Source organism: Phocoena phocoena, chromosome 2 (genome assembly GCF_963924675.1).
Source record: "Phocoena phocoena chromosome 2, mPhoPho1.1, whole genome shotgun sequence".
Classification (NCBI taxonomy): Eukaryota; Metazoa; Chordata; class Mammalia; order Artiodactyla; family Phocoenidae; genus Phocoena; species Phocoena phocoena.
The window spans coordinates 41,512,786-41,532,618 of record NC_089220.1 but is presented as its reverse complement, the minus strand read 5'-3'; the positions used below and the strand labels follow the sequence as shown (position 1 = coordinate 41,532,618).

At 43.7% G+C, this 19,833-nt stretch overlaps 1 protein-coding gene across 5 annotated transcripts in view; it reads left to right on the top strand.

Annotated features, from left to right (window-relative positions):
• Positions 1-19,833, top strand: part of DAAM1 (dishevelled associated activator of morphogenesis 1) — a 179,497-nt gene that overhangs the window by 141,401 nt on the left and 18,263 nt on the right. For all 5 annotated transcript variants that reach the window (XM_065900351.1, XM_065900342.1, XM_065900333.1 and 2 more), the window contains 5 exons: positions 6,341-6,425; positions 11,646-11,752; positions 14,109-14,197; positions 15,055-15,223; positions 18,893-19,000. In XM_065900351.1, the coding sequence (XP_065756423.1) occupies positions 6,341-6,425; positions 11,646-11,752; positions 14,109-14,197; positions 15,055-15,223; positions 18,893-19,000 (558 nt within the window). The remainder of the gene's footprint in view (positions 1-6,340; positions 6,426-11,645; positions 11,753-14,108; positions 14,198-15,054; positions 15,224-18,892; positions 19,001-19,833) is intronic.

Genomic DNA, 19,833 nt, shown 5'->3' with positions numbered 1-19,833 from the left:
AAGAAGAAAGGAAATTCGGGAACCTGGAATCTGATTATAGCTTCAGGCAATGTGTCAGGTTGTCCTGGGCATTTCAAGTAGTTTTTCTGAATCTAGTTTCTTCTTTCTCTAAACGGGACTTTCACATTAGACAGAGATACCGAGTGCTGATGAAGGGAAGGAAAATATAAAGAACCCTGAACTTTGAGGCATTATGTATAAGTCACATTGGTTACATTCTGGAAAGAATGTTATATATGTATCGAGGCTGGCATAAGGTGACTTTCAGGGAGAGTAAAGATGGAAAGTAGTAGTAGTTCTTATTTTTCACATGGTCTTAGAGTAAGTTTCTTTTAACACACAGCACCGCTGCTTGGTTTGCAGCATAGAAGTTTGATTGATAGCCAGACATATATTATTTTGTGGAGCAAATGTTTCTTTTAGTGAAAGAGAAATTGAAGTTTGGTAAGACCCCTGAATTTTAATACAACTTAGTAAGGTAACATGAACCATCCTGTTAGCATTTAATTTCTGCCTCTGGCTGGAAGCTGTGTAAGTGGCCAGGCCCTGTGTTTATCCCCACCTTTGTTCAGGAAGACACCACTGAAAATAGTTTTGAAGGGCTACATATTTTTTTCCTATGGTCTATACAATTTGTTTTGTTAAAACTTCTTTTTACAAATGTTTTTACTTAATAGCAAAATTAAATGAAAAATTTGGCGAAGTTTTTCTTTTAAAACCCTAGAATTTCCCCCTCTATTTTGCACTTTTGCAGTCTAGAGGAGCACTTTAAAAACAGCTTGGCAAAGGGAGCTATCACTCTGAATTTCTATAGTATTTTAAGTGCTCTAGCTGTGACCCAGTTTCTCATAGACAGATTATTCTCAGTACAAGATGCCACCGAGGGTAATTACACTAGTTATAGATAAGGTTACAACTCCTTCTGGCAAATTTCCCATCCCATTATTGGAGGAATTGTTTCATATTGTGGTATATCATTCCCTCATTACATCAAAAGTGTCAAAGGCTAAGGTGACTTAGAATGTGAATGTGTCTGAACTCTGTAGAAGATAATTTTAAGAACTTGTCTCATATCTGTTAAATTATCTATTAATATCCAATTTAATGGATAAGTATTACAATGAGCATAATTTTAAAATGTATTATGCATAACAAGGTGATTTTGAGATGCAGTTAACCTTATGGTAATTGGGCCTTATTGATCAGGGTCTAAAACCTTCTCTGCCACAGAGGATTCAGTCCCACATGCTTGTCTGCTCAGTGGTCAGTGGTTTTACTCTCTCATCAGGAAAGCACAGGGCTAAAGGTAAAAGAAATTAAGCAGAACTAATTTGTTTTTATTTAGTTGTTTAACCAGTCAGCAGTTGGTTTACCTTGCTTTCACTCTCCCCTTTTCGTTGGCAATGCATGAGTACACACAAAAGGAGCCAGGGGCTTAAAGGAGGGGAGAGCTGTGATACTTTGCTTTGATACTTTTTGCTTAGAGTTATCACTTTGGAGTGTTTATTTGCCTGGCACTGTGCTGGGTGCCATAGGATGTCCCAAGACTTAAGGTAGCACTGTTGCCTTTGGCAGTGCATGGCTAATTGGAGAACAGTGACACAGGCAAGATGACCTGTGAACAATTCAGGCCTTAGACTGGTCTGGATGGAAGGAGACGGGGAGCCCAGCCAAGGTGAGGCAAGGGGGCAGCAGCAGGGTTTCCCTGAGAAAGTGGGCCTCGAGGGCCATTAACAGTTACACAGGCAGGGGAGCGGAGGCAGTTCCAAGGGTGCAGCAGGAGCAAAGGCACCAGAGCGGGTACAGGCCGGGCTATAGAGAGAGCCCTGTAATTGCAGCAGACGATTGTCACTTGGATTAAATGAGACCAGGCAGGAGGGCCTGAGATCCAGGCCTGGTACCTTTGTCAGGGCCCAAGTCAGCCCAGGGTCAGTTTATAAAATGGAGGTAATGAAAGCAGTGGGCTTGTAAGAATGAGACCCGGCGTGTGAGAAGCACTGACAGAGTGCCTGTATGTGGCAGCTGCTCAGTTAATGGCCCGTTTGTGTACCTGGGGGATCTGGAATTGGTGCCATTTGTTCCAGAGAACAGCACTGTTTTAATGAGGTTTTGAGTCTGATCTCTGACGGGTTTGCAGGATAGGCTGGAGGGGTCAGAGCTGGAGGCACAGTCTGCTCTCAGATAGGGAGCTCTTTCTATTGCCCAGCTCAGACCTGATGAGGGACAGACTGGAGAGAGACAAAACCTGTCACTAGCATTTAGAGACTGATTTTCTGCCTGGGGACAATGAGTAGGAATGTTTCCAAGTTGAAGTCAAGATTTCCTGCCTTTCCACACTTAGTGTCTTTCTTCTTTTCTGCTTATTTCATTCCCAAAGACTGGCGACCCTCTCTGTGTCTTACCTTGCTGACTAGGAATTTAATTACCAGCCATGCAGTCATTACACCAGATTCCACCGCGGTGAAAGCCCGTGGCATGTTCCATGGGCAGTATTGTGATGCACACGTGTCTGCAGCACTTGGTTATCTTTAAAAGCTCTTCTTACCCCCATACTGCGAAAGTTCGCGGACCCTTTGGCCAGGGGCACCTGCCACAGCCTTGCCTGGAGCCGAGAAGGCAGCGGGAAGGAAAGGCCTTCTCATCCCAGGGGCCGAGCAGGGGAGGAAGTACAGGCCCTTTTTATGTGCTCACAGCATGAGAGTCCAGCGTCCCTCACAGCGCCCAGAAAGAGGCTGTCTGGAAGGTGTGACGCTCCAAGCCACCAGGGACCCTGCCTTTTACAGACTTGAGAAGTGAGTAGAATGGACACGATGTACCCGAGAATGAGACCTGTTCGTCAGGCCCCTGGAAGAGCCAGCAACAACTTCTCTGCTGTGTGTATGTAGGCGACATGGGGCAACTTAAGATTCACTCTGCTTTATTCCCTAAAACAGACCTCTCCCTTCTGTTAAAAAAAAAAAAGAAGAAGAAAGAAAGAAACTTGGAAGCTGGCTTATATTGCAAAATGAACCCACCTAAAAGACACTTTTATGAAGTGTTCTGCCATTCTTTTTTTCCAGATGCTCACTTAACATGACAGCCAGGGTGTAGTAAACCACAAAAGGCTACTTTAAAGGAGAGGGGTTTGGCTTAAATCCACTGAAGCAGAGCTAAAGTTGATCTAGCCATCCATCCTTAACTTAGTTTAATTATGCCTGGATGTTCCAGTTCTCTGGGCAAATTTTTGAAATACCTGAGTAGAGCAAGGTGGAGTTAAATACTGGTTTTAAATGGCTGGTTTGTTTCCTGCTTTGCAAAGAAAGTCGAAGTGGATGTCTCACAAGTTGCCACCCTCCTGCACACCAGAACACTGCCAAGCTTTAAAAGCAATTAAAAGGTTAGGATTGGTAGGGTCCTTAAATTACAGAGATTAGCGACTCAATCTGTGGATGACAGATGATACTAAGAACTCTTTGGCAACCTATAGAAGCCTCCCAGAGGGCCGTGTACCCTTCTCCTCTTTCCCCAAAGGTACAGCTTTTTTGTCTGCTCCCACAGACCACGTGCAAGGCAGGATGTTGACAGGTAGATTTTCTTAAGTACTAGCCATTAAAGTCTCAAGTCTCTTTGTGGGCCACATGAAGAGAAACCAAAATTGTTATGAATTAGAGCTAGTGTTTGGTCCAGACAGCCTCTGGGGATTGAGCAGCATAAATATATACAATTTCAAAAGCAAGAAGTTCTGCACTCCATATGGGGAGCTAATGAAATGCAAATCTGATACTTCAAGTATTGTTCTCACTCTGATGTTCAACTCCTTTTCTCTTAAATGCAAAACAGAAGGACTCAGCAGAAAGACACCATAAAGTGGTTTCTTCAACTCTGTGTGAAAAGGACACAGAACTAATCTTTTTTTATAAATAAGTGGAACTTTTCTCGTGGTAACTAGACATTTCCACAGCCAGCTGGTTTTCATCAGTGGCAGTTTCAACCTTGCTTAATGTCCCACTTCTTTGGCCTTGCATGGCTACACCATGGTGTTTGCCCTTACTTGACTCAAGAGCCTTTAGTGTCCTGGAATCTAGGGCTACCCAGGGCCCATGTGGTAGAGACCCTGATGCCGGGATACAGTTTTTCCCGTCATATGTTTTACCCATGCCAACTTGGCTAAATTGTTCCATTTAAGTTTGGGAGTTTTCCATTATGATGTTCTAATGAACATATTCATGGGAAATGACTGACTCCAGAATGACTAAATCAATCTAGAGACGTCTGCCCAGATCCAGAGTCACTGTCCACAGCCCAGGAGTTATTATGGTGCTACAACTTGGACTAGGGAAGAGAATGGGTCTTATTCTAGAACATGGACAATTTGGCATGTTGCCTAGGTGCTCTATTTGGGTTTGAAAGCATGAAATAGAAGAGAATGATATTTGTACAATAGGATTCCCAAATCTGTTCCTTCCGTGGCCTACTTATTAGTACATGAAACAACATTCAGTTTCAATGGCAGGATGGATGGTTTTAACAAGATCATGTCAAAATCTGGAGAAATAGGACAAGCCAGAGGTGTCCAGAGTGGTTTCTTTCCTCCTTCGTGGGCTTTATGGCCACCCCTGCACTGATCCAACCCTCTCGTTTACCTGGGAGAGCACAGCTGACCATGTATGCTTCATGTACCCTTGTGTGGAGTGTTTCAGCTTATCATTAGATTCTCTCAAACGTTATAACCACCTTTAAAATAAGCACCATGTCTTCTAATTATTTTTTAATTCTCCCAGGTCTAATGGGTGCTCTATACAGAGAGGAAACTCTGATGAAACAATGGGTATGAGAGCACTTTGGGAAGTTTCATGGTAACCCTACTAAGCGCTGTTTATTTATCAAATAGCTGTCCTTAAATATTAATGTTACATAAGTACTGCTGCTTTCTTTTTTTCTGGGTGGAAAAGTCTGCCTTGCAGAGTATACGTATAGTTTATTGAGCCCTTTCTATGGCCAGACACTATGCTAAACATGTCTCATGCATTATTTCACTTTATACACAGACAAAAATCCTTTTTTTTTTTTTACATAGGTTATCATTATCTCTATTTTATAGTTGAAGAAACTGAGGCTGAAGAAAAAAAGTTTTCCAATTTTTCTGACACTGACCAAGAAGTGTCAGAGCCAGGCACAGCCTATCTGATGCCAAAGTCCCTTCCTTCAAATGTTACACATGAAGGCTATATGCCTTGCTCTGTATTTGTGTGTTCATGGCTTTATTCCCAGTCCTAAATGTCATTCTTCTCGAAGATCATAAACTAGAAGAACTGATCGAATAATTGTACTATAACATGTTAGTGGTAGCTTATAAGGAAGTAGGATGTTTTAAATAAGTCTGGGTCTGATGCTTACAAGTAGAACAAAAGAATGACCCTATTGTTACAGCTAATAATCTGATTAAGATTTTTTTTCCCTGGTTAAGACTTTTGGTTGTATGTAATAAAAACATATTTTTACAAGTACGTTTTAATTTCAACTCTTTTCACAGTCAGTACTTTGTTGTCCTGCCAGAATCAAGACATAAATCCTTAATATAAATTAGTAAATCATATGAATTAATGGTAGGCAGAAAAACAGAAAATAGATTTGGGTTTTTGCTTAAATCCTTCCCTATGAGATATTAACTAGATAAGCATTATTTGTAAAAAGAATTTGGGATTAGCAATCAAAAGTCTTGGGTTTGTGTTAGATACTGCCCCTCTGTATATGTTTGACCTTGAGCAAATCACTTAGCCATTCTGAGCCTCATTTTCTCCCTCAATTAAAAAAAAAAAATCATCACGGTTAACTTGAATGCCAAATGAAATAATACATATGAAAACTCCTCAGCTATACATTTTATTTTATATATCAACTATTCAGTTTTTTAACAATAACATAGATCCTGCTAATCTTCTCAAAATCCATTTTTAATATGAGAGAGAACTTTAAACACTCCTGACACATAAGTTAAAAAGTTAGTTTTCACCTTCAATTTGTGGATACTATATATTAAAGAAAACAGGTATGTGTGTGGAGGGGGGTGTTTTCCCTATTTCTCATCCTCCAATCCCTCGTTTAAGGAAACTAAATGGTAGAACATAACAGCTTTGTTCTCTGTGTCAGCAGAGCATTAGAAAGCCCTGGAAGAATGTTAAAGCCGTTTCAAAAGACTATTTTTAGGGGCAACATTGTCAGGAAAGAAGCTTTCACTGAGAGATTTGGAGAAAAACTGGCACTTGAAGATCAACAGCTGGGATAGCAAAATGCGTTACCTTGTATTAAATGTTTACGGCTCAAGCCGATATCGTTAACAAGTAAAATATTCTTTCTCCAGGTTGAAATTATCCAACGATGAAATCAAACGGGCAATTCTAACCATGGACGAGCAGGAAGATCTGCCCAAGGACATGTTGGAACAGGTGAGCTGCCGGGCAACGCTCAGAGCACGGGTGACACCGGACTCTCAGCAGGGAGGGCGTACTGAGGAAAGGAATCTGGTTGTTGCTGGTAGATGATTTCCTCATCTCTGAATTGAGGAGGTTGAACCAAAGTTCCACACAGCTCTGTCAGAAGCCTCTAGGACTTGATTCTTCCCTTGTTTCCAAAATGATGGGTGAGAAAGACGGTCCAGACTTCGTCAAATGCCTGGGACCCTCGATGCTGGAATCTGTCTCTCATGCTGCCTGCCATCAAGTTGTTACTCCTTAGCAGGTCATAGAAATCTACTAGCTTTAGTAGAAAATGTCTGTTTAACTGGAATGTTGAGAATCTCAGCACTGAGGTCACAGGCTGCACTGCATAAACTGAGTCATTGCTTAATCCCTGACACAATTTGTGTCATGGTCTTGGCTCCCTGTTCCCACAACCACAGGAGCCACTGTTTACCCCCTAGCACTGTCATCTTCATCAAAACTCTCGTATGTGTCATAAGGTGGGGTGTAAACTTCTTGGGGCTGGGCCTTGTCTCCGTAAGTTGTATAGCACCCTTCTTGCATTGTAAATGGCAGGAAATTCAAATGCTGGGGGTAGTAAGTATGGTGTAGATTTGTACACAATCAGTATACATCCTTGTCCGTGGTATTTGAAGATAATTTGTATTTTTTATGTCCAGGCAACAAGTTGGATGTGGTGCCCTAGCCTCTCGTCATGCAGTGTTTCCATAACATGCTCCATGCAGCCACTCCAGCTGTGTTGTGTGTTGTCAGCAGCTTGGTTCAGTTATTTCCCACATGATACTGTACTAGCAGATGCCCCAGGGATTGTTACCTATCTCTCAGTCTGGCCCTAACTTTTTCTGTGCATTGTGGGGACAGTCTCTGAATGCTCTAAGCCTGTTCTGTCTCCTTGTCCCTGCAACAGAATCATATTTTGAGAGATTTTGGTCAGGAGGCCTCCATTTGTTAGAGCCAGGACCACTTAAGGTCAACAGTGGACACAGGTGATCATGATTTCAGGCTGAACTTAAGGGATCACCTGTAGGCAGGCTGAGCTCCCAGGAGAAGAGGAAATGGGTACTTTGCTCCGCTAACAGGGACTCCAGTGGAGTGCCTGTATGCATGTGCATTTTCCACGGTTCTCACTGATTTCCCAGAAGGCCTCAGATACCAGGCAGGGAGGAGTGATGTGTGTGGTATCACCACACCTCCATGGACCCGCCCCTCCCTGAAACCTCTGCAGCTGCAGTCATCCTGGGTGAAAACCGTCACACTTAGCAGTGCAGAAACTTTTCTTGCTGTCCTTTTAAGTTTTGATTTAGTTCCCAAAATAGCTAATGACTATGTTTCCAAGTCTGTTCGGATGCTCTGGGTATAAATAGTTTAAACGTATTCCTTTTTTCGAGCATTTTTAGCTCCTCTGCCCACTCTTCCCTCCCTCGCGGAATACCAGTCAAAACAGAGCCTCTGCCCCAAGAGAGTGGAGCCCAGCTGCCCTCTGTCCCTCCCTGGCCCCCAGGTGACCCTGCGCTCCAAATGCCTGCATCAAAAATTGCTTCACCCAGAGTGAAGAACTAAGCAGAAAACTGCTTTAGTCCTTAGGTCTTCAGCCTCTATCGATAAGGTCGTATGCTTAAAATTCCACAAGATCTGTTTACTGTGAAATTGCAACCAGCAAAATTCCTCCTTGAGGGAAAGGATTTCAGAATCTTGCCAAAAGGGCTTGTAGTGCAAATAGAACGTACTTCAAATAAATACAAGTAAGAAAATCGGTCTACTGAAGCAGAATCTGGCCAAGTGGATACTTTTGACCTGGCCTCTGCTGATAGCTGTGGGTGTCTTGCTCACTGCTCATCTCCCAGGCTCTTTCTTTTCCTCCTTATTCTACCCCCCTTCCTCTGCTTCCTTTGCCTTCACACAGCATCCTTTACTACTCGATATGATCTGCATTTGAGCCACATTCCACCCCTCCTCTCCTGCTGCTTTTAGCCACCGAGATCAGATCTCAGATGAGATCCACACACTCCCCTTTCTTGGGATGCACACCTTTCTCCTTATCTCCAGGTGTTTGTCTGGCTCTTCATTCCTCTCAAAACTGTCCAAACACAGTCTGTTCTTGACTCTGACTTGAGACGGGCTGAGCCTTTAGCCTGTGCCTCTCACTGTGCTCTTGTGAGTAACAAGAGACAGATGGTGTCTGTGTTATCCTGAACAGGGGCCTGTAGGCTCAGCAGGGCAGGTATGGGGGGACCCCTGAAACTAGAACTGAATTTCCTTGTCCAGAAGGAAAAAATCCAAACTCAGGGGAAAAAATAAGCCTTGTCCTCTCTCTTCTTCCTTCCTTCCCTTGCCCTACTACCTTCCCTCCAGCACTGAGGAAGAACAAGAAGACATTTGTCCAGTGTTACCATATGAACATGGGAACATCCATGCCTAGAAGCTCTCAGGCCACCAGACCTGTGAATTCCCTGGCATCTACTTCCGTCTTTCCTCCGTCCACCCCATTAGGAGAGAGGGGTGTCCCTGGCTTCTGCTCTGGCCCATCCTTTCCTTCTGCTCAGGGACCTCGCCCAGAGGGCCCTGCCCCTCTCCTCAAGGTCTTCCACCTTGCCCTCTCAACATGTAACTTGTTCAGGTCCCAGCCCTTCCCACACACACCTCTTAAGACCGCACATCCCCATCAGCTACTGTCCTCTCTCTCTCTTTTTTTTTTTTTTTTTTTTGTGGTACGCGGGCCTCTCACTGTTGTGGTCTCTCCCGCTGCGGAGCACAGGCTCCGGACGCGCAGGCTCAGTGGCCATGGCTCACGGGCCCAGCCGCTCCATGGCATGTGGGATCTTCCCGGACCAGGGCACGAACCCGTGTCCCCTGCATCGGCAGGCGGACTCTCAACCACTGCGCCACCAAGGAAGCCCCTCCTCTCTCTTTTTTGACACAGCCAGTTCTTGAAAGCTTGTTCACTCTTCCTCACCTCACTGCAGTCCGTCCCCCTCACATCCCTTAAGCTGTTCTCACTAAGGATACGAACTTTCTTGTTGACAAAGCCAGGGAGTACTTTGCAGTCCTTATCTTCCTTGACGTATTGGTGGTGTGTGACACCAATGACCACTTGCCCCATGGTGAAACACCTCTTCCCTTGGCCCTGTGATTCCACATAGGCCCCTCCACTGCCTTCTAGGAAGGTTCCTCTTCTTATTCTCATCACATCAATGCTGGCTTCTCTCCAGCCCTGCTTTTTTCTCTTGATGGGCCCCCTGGTTACCTTACTCACATCCATGCATGTTGTAACCCACACCAAAGCTTTGTCTTCCAGATTTCTTTGGGATTTCAGACCCATTTGTCCACCTGCCTACTAGAAATCACGACTTGTTTCCCTTGCCAGTATTTCAAACACTAAATTCACCTTCTCCTCACCCACCTTCCTCCAACCTTCTCCTCCTGTGTTCCCTGTTACACTCTGTGTACATCATTGCCCAAGCCGGAAATCTGGACCTCATCCTTTTGACCCTTATCTACCACAGTCGACAAGTCAGGCCAGTTCAAACCCCGTAAATATCTCTAGAACCTGTCCACTACCCATTCCAGGCCACCACCGTCTCTCACCTGGATTACTGCACCAACAATCTAATCACAACCCCCAATACTTTTGATCCTTTCTAGTTCTTTCTCCATTCTGCAGGCAGAGTGTTCTTTTTAAAGTGCAAACTCATTCCCCTACTTGAGATTTTAAGTTACATCCCATGCCCTCAAAATAAAGACTGAATTTTTTGCAAGGCCCTTGCTCCTCCCTGACCTTGCCCACTGCTGCCCTCCCCCACTGCTGTGGTGGCCACTCTTCCTCCTGTGTAAGTGCTGCACTGCCCCTTCCAGGACCCAGCATGATAAGCACTCTGCCTGGAATATATCTCCAACCTCAAACCGTTCATCTCCTTCCCTGTAGTTCCAATTCTCTTTCTCTGCTGGTGGTACCCAGACTGACTGCCTTTTCTGAGATCCCTTAATTAAATCCAATGAACATTTGAAAACCTGCTAAATGGACCACGCAATGCCAGCATCAAGTTTATGGGGAGGATCTCAGGGTCCAGAGGCTCAGTGTAATTTTTTTTTTTTAAAGTCCAAGAATATTTGATCTAGAAAATAGCACACAAACACAGCCCTGGGCATACACATACACGTTTGTGCCTTTAAAGAAAATTAGACACATACAGAAGTGCTTTTTCTACTTTAAGTATTATTGCTATCTCTTCCACATTCCATGCTCATTTCTTCATCCAAAATAAAATATGGAATCAAAAACTTCACATCCCATTGTGTTCCTCTCACCTAACTCTACATGGAGCAAAAAATAAGATGGAATTAGATAAGCCAAAGAAATAAGCAAATTGATTAGAAAATACACATAAAATTACTCATTTCAGCATGATGTAATAGGAAAAAAACATAGAGCTGGAAGTCGAGACCCAGGTTCTATTTCTGAAGATCACACACACTTGCTTTATAATCCTGGGTGAGTGACCTAATCTCTCTGGACCTCAGTTGTAGCATCTTCTCATGAGAAGGTTGAATCTCCAAGGCCCCTTTCTAATGGACTATGTAAAGTGGGTCCTAGTAAAGAACTTCCCAATTCTGATTTGAGGGGCACTATAGAACACATAGATACCAGAAATGAATCTTACACTGGTTTAACTACTTTCAAGTAAAAATAGAAAGGTTTTTTTCCCATTTTATTGAAATGTAATTGACATACATCACTATAAATTTAAGGTGTGTGGCAGAATGGTTTGACTTACAAATGTGAAATGATTTCCACAAGAGGTTTAGTTAGCATCCATCATCTCATATAGATAAAAGTTTTTTAAAGGCAAAAAACCAGAACAACCTTTTTTTCCCTTTCTGATGAGAACTCTTAGGATTTACTGTCTTAATAACTTTCATTATATATCAAGCAGCAGTGTTAATTATAACCATGATGTTGTACACTACATCCCCGTTACCGATTTATCTTGTAACTGGAAGTTTGTACCTTTTGGCCACCTAAATGGAAAGATTTAATCACTTCATTGTATCTGAACAGTCACCTGTGAGGAGAGCTTATAAATTAAATGTTAAAATTTCATCTTGGGACAATTTAACTGAAAGCGTGAAAAATTAGGGCAAGAATTTAAATTATAAACTTCAGTTTTAATATTTGCATGTACTTTTTAGCTCTTGAAATTTGTTCCTGAAAAGAGTGACATTGATCTGTTGGAGGAACATAAACATGAACTGGATCGGATGGCCAAGGCTGATAGATTCCTTTTCGAGATGAGCAGGTGAGTTTGAAAATGTTTAAAAAGCAAAGATGGGGCTTCCCTGGTGGCGCAGTGGTTGAGAGTCCGCCTGCCGATGCAGGGGACACAGGTTCGTGCCCCGGTCCGGGAAGATCCCACATGCCGTGGAGCGGCTGGGCCCGTGAGCCATGGCCGCTGAGCCTGCGCATCCGGAGCCTGTACTCCGCAACAGGAGAGGCCGCAACAGTGAGAGGCCCGCTTACAGGAAAAAAAAAAAAAAAAGCAAAGATGCCCCTGGCCTTTCTAAGGAAGTGAATCTTTTGATTCCTGTTGAATTATCTGGGCCAGTTAACCTGCCTTAACTTGAAGCCTTTTTAAATTTTTTTTTTTTTTTTTTTTTTTTTATTTATTTATTTTTGGCTGTGTTGGCTCTTCGTTTCTCTGCGAGGGCTTTCCCTAATTGCGGCAAGTGGGGGCCACTCCTCATCGCAGTGCGCGGGCCTCTCACTATCGTGGCCTCTCCCATTGCGGAGCACAGGCTCCAGACGCGCAGGCTCAGTAATTGTGACTCACGGGGCTGGTTGCTCTGCGGCATGTGGGATCTTCCCAGACCAGGGCTCGAACCCGTGTCCTCTGCATTGGCAGGCGGATTCTTAACCACTGCGCCACCAGGGAAGCCCTGAAGCCTTTTTAAATCCCCAAATCTCCTCAAGTCTGAGTTGTGTGGAACTTGATTGTTTTGTTTATGTGAGTTCTCACCCATGGGTGAGCCAGGGTCAGAGTTTCTTCAGAGTTATCTCTATTTCTGGGCCTCTTTGGCTCATGTACTTTGACCTAATCAAGTCATAACTTTTCTGGGTTCTAGTCAGTGTCATTCTCCTCAGCACTTTGATCCCTTGGGATTCTAGCCCACTCCTCCTTATACCTCAACATCTCAAGGTTGTTGTAAAATAGGAAACAATGGGCAGACTCAGAGGTATCAACGTAGAGCCCACATCACTAAATAGCCAGGGTCTGGATGTCAAATCATGACACACGCAGACATCACTAATCGATCGTGGCACTCTTCCCACGGAACCTTGGCAAGCTTTCTCAACCCTTCTCCAGAAAGCCCCGCAGCAGCTGCTGCTCCGTAATTGAGTTTGGCGTGTGAGCTGAGTTGCTTTGCCATCCCAGGCCTAGCGAATTGATTCTGCATTGGACAAGGACCAGTGATCCTGAAACTCTCAGTCAACCCCAGGGCAGAGCTCCTCCCCTGAGTGCCAGTGGCCTACATGGTGGCCAAGGTGAACATGCCACTCTGCATTTCTGCCATATCTGGACTTATTTTTGTTGTTTCACCTCAACTTGCCATTTTGTATACTACTGTAGAACAAAGGCTGGTTTTGAAATTTTGACACGTATGCCCAGCAACACTTCATGTGGACAAATACATGGCCACCTGCAATAACTGCGCCTTAGTAACTGTCTAGATCTTTGCATGCATCTTAATCCTGCTGTCAGCCCTGCCAGGAAGGCTGTCAGGCAGGGAGGTATTCTCTGCCAGCAACTGGAGGAGTTAAGGTTCCTGCCCAAGGTCACCTAATAAGAGCAGAACCTGGCCTGCATCTGTCTGATTATATGGTATAGTTTTGGATGAGGGCTGATCGCTAGTCCTACTGGACTGAAGTTTCCACCAGACAGCAGGTTAGGCAGCGATTTCAGAAGGCCTGGGCAGGTATGCCCACCCTCACCCGCTCAGAAACACCAAGCAGCCTGTCTTGGTGGTGATCACAGGCCAGTGGCCTGTTATCTCTAGTCGCTAGTCGCTATCCTGGAAGGCAGAGCTTTCCAGCCCCGAGGGGTACAGCTAGGGACCTAACTGTGAAGAAAGAGGAAGGTTTGGGGATGTGAGTGGGGAGAGGAGTTTTAGCCTACAGTTAGCCAAGTTTAGTTTAGCCAAGTTTTAGCCTACAGTTCTGCAAGGCACACTTTGTGGCAAGTGAAGCACCATGGCAGGAGTGCAGGCAACTGCCCTTCATTTGCAGCAGAAGCGGGGAGTCTTTACATTTTCATTCCTTTTTATCGCTTTTCTGTTCTCAAGAGCTACTAGGACTCTGGGGAAATGAAGGGGGCTTTAGTCAACGGCAGTTAGCTCTCACTTTCTTTTAGCAATTGCATAAGCTGATTGGAGCTAAGGCCCTGCTGCACTTGCCCGAACACTCCCCGTAGGGCACTGGGAAATGGGCTCTCCAGGTGCAGTTGGCCTCAGGCCCTGTGCTCCTGTCCAGGAGAGGAACTCTGTGTGTGTGTGTGCATGTTGGGGTGGGAGTGCTCTAAGGTACCATCACCTCCATATTCATTGAGTGAACATACGTGTATTAAGTACATGTTCATTAGTTGATGCTTGCTCTTACAGAATCAATCATTATCAGCAAAGACTGCAGTCGCTGTACTTCAAAAAGAAGTTTGCAGAGCGTGTGGCAGAAGTGAAACCCAAAGTAGAAGGTAAAGTCAAGCTGCCCAGACTGGCAATGATGTTCATCTCAAGTACCCATTTACAAGTGCAATGCAAGTGCATATAGTAAACTGGATCTCTTTGGTGATTTTTTTTTTTTTTTGCTTGAAAGCTGTTGGAATTCTGGCAGATAATTACTTAAGGTCTGTCCTTGGCTTGATGGCCTAGCCTGGGTTCTGGAACTCACAGCACACTCCCTGGACTCCTCTGCAGAACTGGGCTTTTGCTATCTGGGTATTGGTGAGGAATTTATTTGATCGTTACTGGCATTAAACCTACAGTTAGCTTTCTTGTAACGGGGCCTTACTGGATTTTTCTGAGGGAAGATTTGAGGCTGATACATGGTTTGATTTTGAGGCTGTTAAATTTTTAGGTGCTTGAAATGTGGGCAACTGAAGAGCACAGCCACAGAGTGCAGGCTGACTTTGGGGTCCTGATGACACCTGCCAGCTGTGACATGTCACACGTTTGCCCAGTTTTTCTATCAGTGGAATTGATCAACTGTCCTGTGATCTGATTCACACCAGGCAAGAAAGGGTTTGCAAAGGAATGTGGAAAATGCAGTAGCTGCTCTATGTATTCCTAACTGCTTATGGTCGGTGAGTCAGCCAAGAAAAAGACTGAGAAAGGCTAGGATTGTGCACCTGTCTCTGGGTCTCTTGAACAACTTGAGCTGGCTCTCCTTGCCCCCTTGCTCTTGGCTTCTGGTAAAGGTGTTCGGAAAGTGCCCCCTGGTAGTCTAACAGCCCCATGTTACATCTCCAGTATCTGTTATCAGGTGTGTAGATTTAGGATGGGTATCATTGAAAAGTCTTGTTGTAATAGTTTTATGTATTTTGTTTTGAAGCAATTCGTTCTGGTTCAGAAGAGGTGTTTAGGAGCAGTGCCCTGAAGCAGTTGCTGGAAGTGGTTTTGGCATTTGGAAATTACATGAATAAAGGCCAAAGAGGCAATGCATATGGATTCAAGATATCCAGCCTAAATAAGATTGCTGACACAAAATCCAGTATCGATAAGTAAGTATGGAAGATCTGGGGGCTCAGGTCGGGGCTCAGCTTTGTACCCTCTGGTCCTCCTGGGCCTCTTCATCCCAAAGTGTCTGGTCTGCACTTCTCCTTCTCCTGCTCTTTCCTTCTCCACTGACTCCTCCCTTCCTGTCTCATGACCACACATATCCCCAAGTTCCTACTGGGCCAGTTATCCTTCATTTTCATTCCACAAGGATATCATCTAGTCCAAGTTTTTTGTGTTTGGGGTTTTCTCGGGTAAACTCATTACAGTGTAATACACGAAAGACAGGTTCACTCACCGTAAAGGTACAGCTTGATGACTTTCCACAAATTGAACACATCTGTATAACTAGTGCCCAGTTCAAGAAACAGAACCTTACCAGCACCCTAGTAGCCCCCTCACGGCCTCTCCTAATTGCTACTCCTCCAGAGAGATAAAAAACTGACAGCTGATGACAGAATGTGAAGTTTGTTGGCTTTTTAGGTTATGGTTTCCTTGGTACCTGCAAGCTAGCAGCTACTTTAAAAAATGACAATGTATAAATGCATTTTGGCTGTTGGTATTCAGCTGCTCATCCCAAGACTCATTAAAATGCTTCCTAGAAAGTGTGTTTTAGGTGAACAGATTCCTGTTAGAGACACCAGAAGGTGAAAATGTGCTAGTGTCATTTCCAGGTAAGGGCGTTAGGCATATTAACTCTAGCTTCCCTGAGAGCTGTGTTTCCCACTGACTTGGAAGGAATTTGTTTCTAAGGTAAACTTCTCTGTAACCCGAATTATTTTTAGAAGTATAAGCTGTTCACCCTAATTATTCCCAACCAGTGAGACTTTTTATTCTATATTTTCTATAGGGCCAGTGAAGCATAGCATTATGGCAACCCTGAATCCATCGTATAAGAAACAAGCAGTATGTTCAGTTGGGGTTAAAACCTTATTTTTGCATCGTGTAGAAATAGATTAACAAAGCACAGCTGATATGTTCTATCAACACCACCTTATTTTTCTTTGAATTTTATTATTTTTTATACAGCAGGTTCCTATTAGTTATCTATTTTATACACATCAGTGTATATATGTCAATCCCAATCGCCCAATTCATCACACCACCACCCCCACACCCCCACTTTCCCCCCTTAGTGTCCATACATTTGTTCTCTACATCTGTGTCTCACTTTCTGCCCTGCAAATCAGTTCACGTGTACCATTTTTTAGATTTCACATATATGTGTTAATATATGATATTTGTTTTTCTCTTTCTTACTTCACCCTGTATGACAGTCCCTGGGTCTATCTGCGTCTCCACAAATGACCCAATTTCGTTCCTTTTTATGGCCGAGTAATATTCCATTGTATATATGTACACATCTTCTTTATCCATTCATCTGTCGATGGGCATTTAGGTTGCTTCCATGACCTGGCTGTTGTAAATAGTGCTGCAGTGAACATTGGGGTGCATGTGTCTTTTTGAATTATGGTTTTCTCTGAACACCACCTTATTTTTAATGTAAGCACTTGATCCTTGCAGAGCCCGTTCACATTTGATTGTCACAACAACCTGTGAAGTTCCCAGGCCAAGTGTTGTATCGCCTGTTGTCAGATAAAGAAACCGAGGCAGGGTCAGGTGGCTCATTTAGCTTGTCTGAGGTCACAACCAGCAAGGTGTTTGGCCTTACAGGTATTTGACAGTTGTTCTAGTGGTCTGCCCACAGCTGTCCTCTACCAACAGACCGATTTTATTTGGAGGTTGCAGTAAGTAACTACAGCATCTTACTTGCATATAAAGAGCAGCCATCTTTTAAGGAACGGCATTCTCTTCATCTGGGCTTGCAGGTTGGGGAGGAAGGAAATCCTCACCACCAGTCAGTCCTATTCTCTCTCCCTCCCTCTCCCCTCACTCATACACACACACTCACACACATTTGCCCCCCACCTTCCAACTTACTGATAAGCTGGTACTTACTACATGGTTATCTGCTAGTTAATGACATAAAATTTATCCAATACACAATAAGCCTTTTCAAAATAATAAATTAAAAACATTTCTGATCTTCTTCTTTTCCCTGTTCACTCTGCATTAAAGCCTTGTTTCTGGTAATGACCAGAGAGTAGTCAAATGTGAGGCTGTTTAGTTGTTGTTTTTATTATTCAGGAATTTATATTCACTCATATGAGGTGTTATTTGGATAGCAAACAAATGTGGTTTGCTATCCAAATGTGATCTGGTTTTAAGTGTTTCTACACTAAAAAAGGCATATATAGTTAATGAAATAAATTTCTCTAACAAAGCATTTCTCTGAAATAATGAAGGAAAATGGCATTACTCTTTCTCGTGATGGTTGCTGGGATTTTGCCTCTCATGCAGCCAGCACATGGCAGACACATAGATTCTGTGAAAGGCAAAACTGAAGTGGAACAATACAGCTGAACACCTGCAAAATGAGTGGCCAGGACTATTAGCCACTGTTTTACTTTGCTGAGCGATGGTTTTCTAATTATTAGCGCAAGAAAAATAAGGGGAAATTATTTTCCCTGTGGGCCAGTTGACTCAGGGATAGGATTGCATTGACCTCTAGGAAGCTGCAAGGATAACCAGAAATGGTTTGCATGGCTATGGGGAAAAAATAGTTTGGCAGCTCTGCTTTACTTTTGTTGGGAAGGCTGGGTACTTAGCCTTGTGAATTAGCAAACTGCCTAAAAATTATGGAAATGTTTTTAAAGAAATGCATTTTTGTCCTCCTGATTATGCTAACTTTCAATAGCATAAGTGGTTCTTGATCTTGGCTGTTAGTCTCAGTGGGGAGTTTTAAAAAATATCCACATCTGGTCCCACCTCATTCCAATGACTGAATCTCAGGTTGGCCCAGGCATCTGGGGTCCAGGTGATTGTAATCTGCATCAGAGTCGGGGACCAGGGGACCAGACTACCACAGCGTGGCCTCATAGATAGTGTTATCAGATGCCCGCCTTTTCAACCCAGGTCAGTCAGGGTTCAGCCCTGTCACCACCAAAGAGGGAGCTGGTTGTGCAGTTAGGAGCTGAAGTGTTGCTAAAATTAGGCTGCGAGGGTATCATATCCATGATGGCACAGTCCTGGCCCATTTCCAGGTCCTGCCCTGCAATAGGGGGCATTCTAACTTTCAGAAAGGAAAAATGTTATCACCCAGTTGAAAGAAACCCTTAAATGAGAATTGTCAGTGATTTTCATCAGTGAGTTGCTGCTCTGTACTTTCAGACTTGAAAATTAGCTGTCCTCTCTAGTGGATTAAACATCCCTCACTCCCCACCCCACCCTGCTTGTTAGGAACTTGCAGGGCAGGCCTCATCTGTGGGTGGATGCACTGTGAAGGGATGTCCCTTTTGGCAATGGTTCAGACTCATTTCCATCACCCGTCGCATTACACAGATTTTGAAGGATCCCCATTATGGGCCAAAAACGTAATTCTTACCCCTGCCCTTCCCTTTCAGAAGATGTGTGCTTCTTTTGACATATATTTTTGTAAATCCCATGAAGGTTCTCCTCTTCTCCCTTTCTCTTAAGAATGCCTGCCTTTCAGGAACCTACACATTTTGAAAGTAATGCAGGGATGTAGCATTCTTGTGGAAGTAATCACTTGAATATACAAATCATATGCAGATATTAACCATGTTTAATACTCTCTCCTTCTGTAACTGTAGGAACATTACACTTTTGCACTATCTCATAACTATTGTGGAAAATAAATACCCCAAGGTTCTCAATCTAAATGAGGAGCTGCGGGACATTCCTCAAGCAGCAAAAGTAAAGTAAGTACTTAGAGTGAATTGTTTCAGTTTTTTAAGTCCGTTGAACTGTGGTTTAGCCATTGAGATAGTTAGCGTTGCATGAAGAGGGTCCTTCTGTTTGCTTTCCCCTGAACAGTGTATGAAATAAAGTTTGAATAGTATCCATGTCACTCAGATGTTTTACATGAGTTTGAATATACGGTTGACTCTTGAACGGTGGGGTTAAGGGTGCCGACACCCCCCGAGTCCCCACTGCACAGCTGAAAATCCAACATATAACTTCATAGCTGACCCTTCCTGTGCGGGGTTCCTCAATACCCATGGTCCCACATCTGAGGATTCAGTCAGCCACAGATCATGTAGTACGTAATTATTGAAAAAAAATCTGCGTATAAGTGGACCCGCACAGTTAACACCTGTGTTGTTCAAGGGTCACTGTATACTTGTTCTAGCTGTTTCAGAATATTCCTAGATGCAGTTTCTAACTTCTACAAAACCTAATTTTCTGAGTTATGAAGAGTCTAGGGAAGCAGTGTGGTTTCACTAGTAGTTGGAAAGGGTGGTTCTCTTAAAATACAGGTGGGAGCACACTTAGTTAAATGAGGATATGAGGATACATGTTTAAGCAAATGGAAGTCCTGCAGGTCAGGGTGTTGCTAGTAATTTTCCCATGTGTACACACTCCCAGAAACCAAGCAACCTTTTAATGGAAAGCAGTCTTTATGCAAATGAAGGAACTAAAAATAAAGTGGAAAATCACTAAACTTTCCCCACAAACTTCACACCACTTTTCAGAGACCTCATGAGGGGTAGGCACTTTTCCTTGCTGTTCTTCCTGCTTCCTTTTGCCCCCA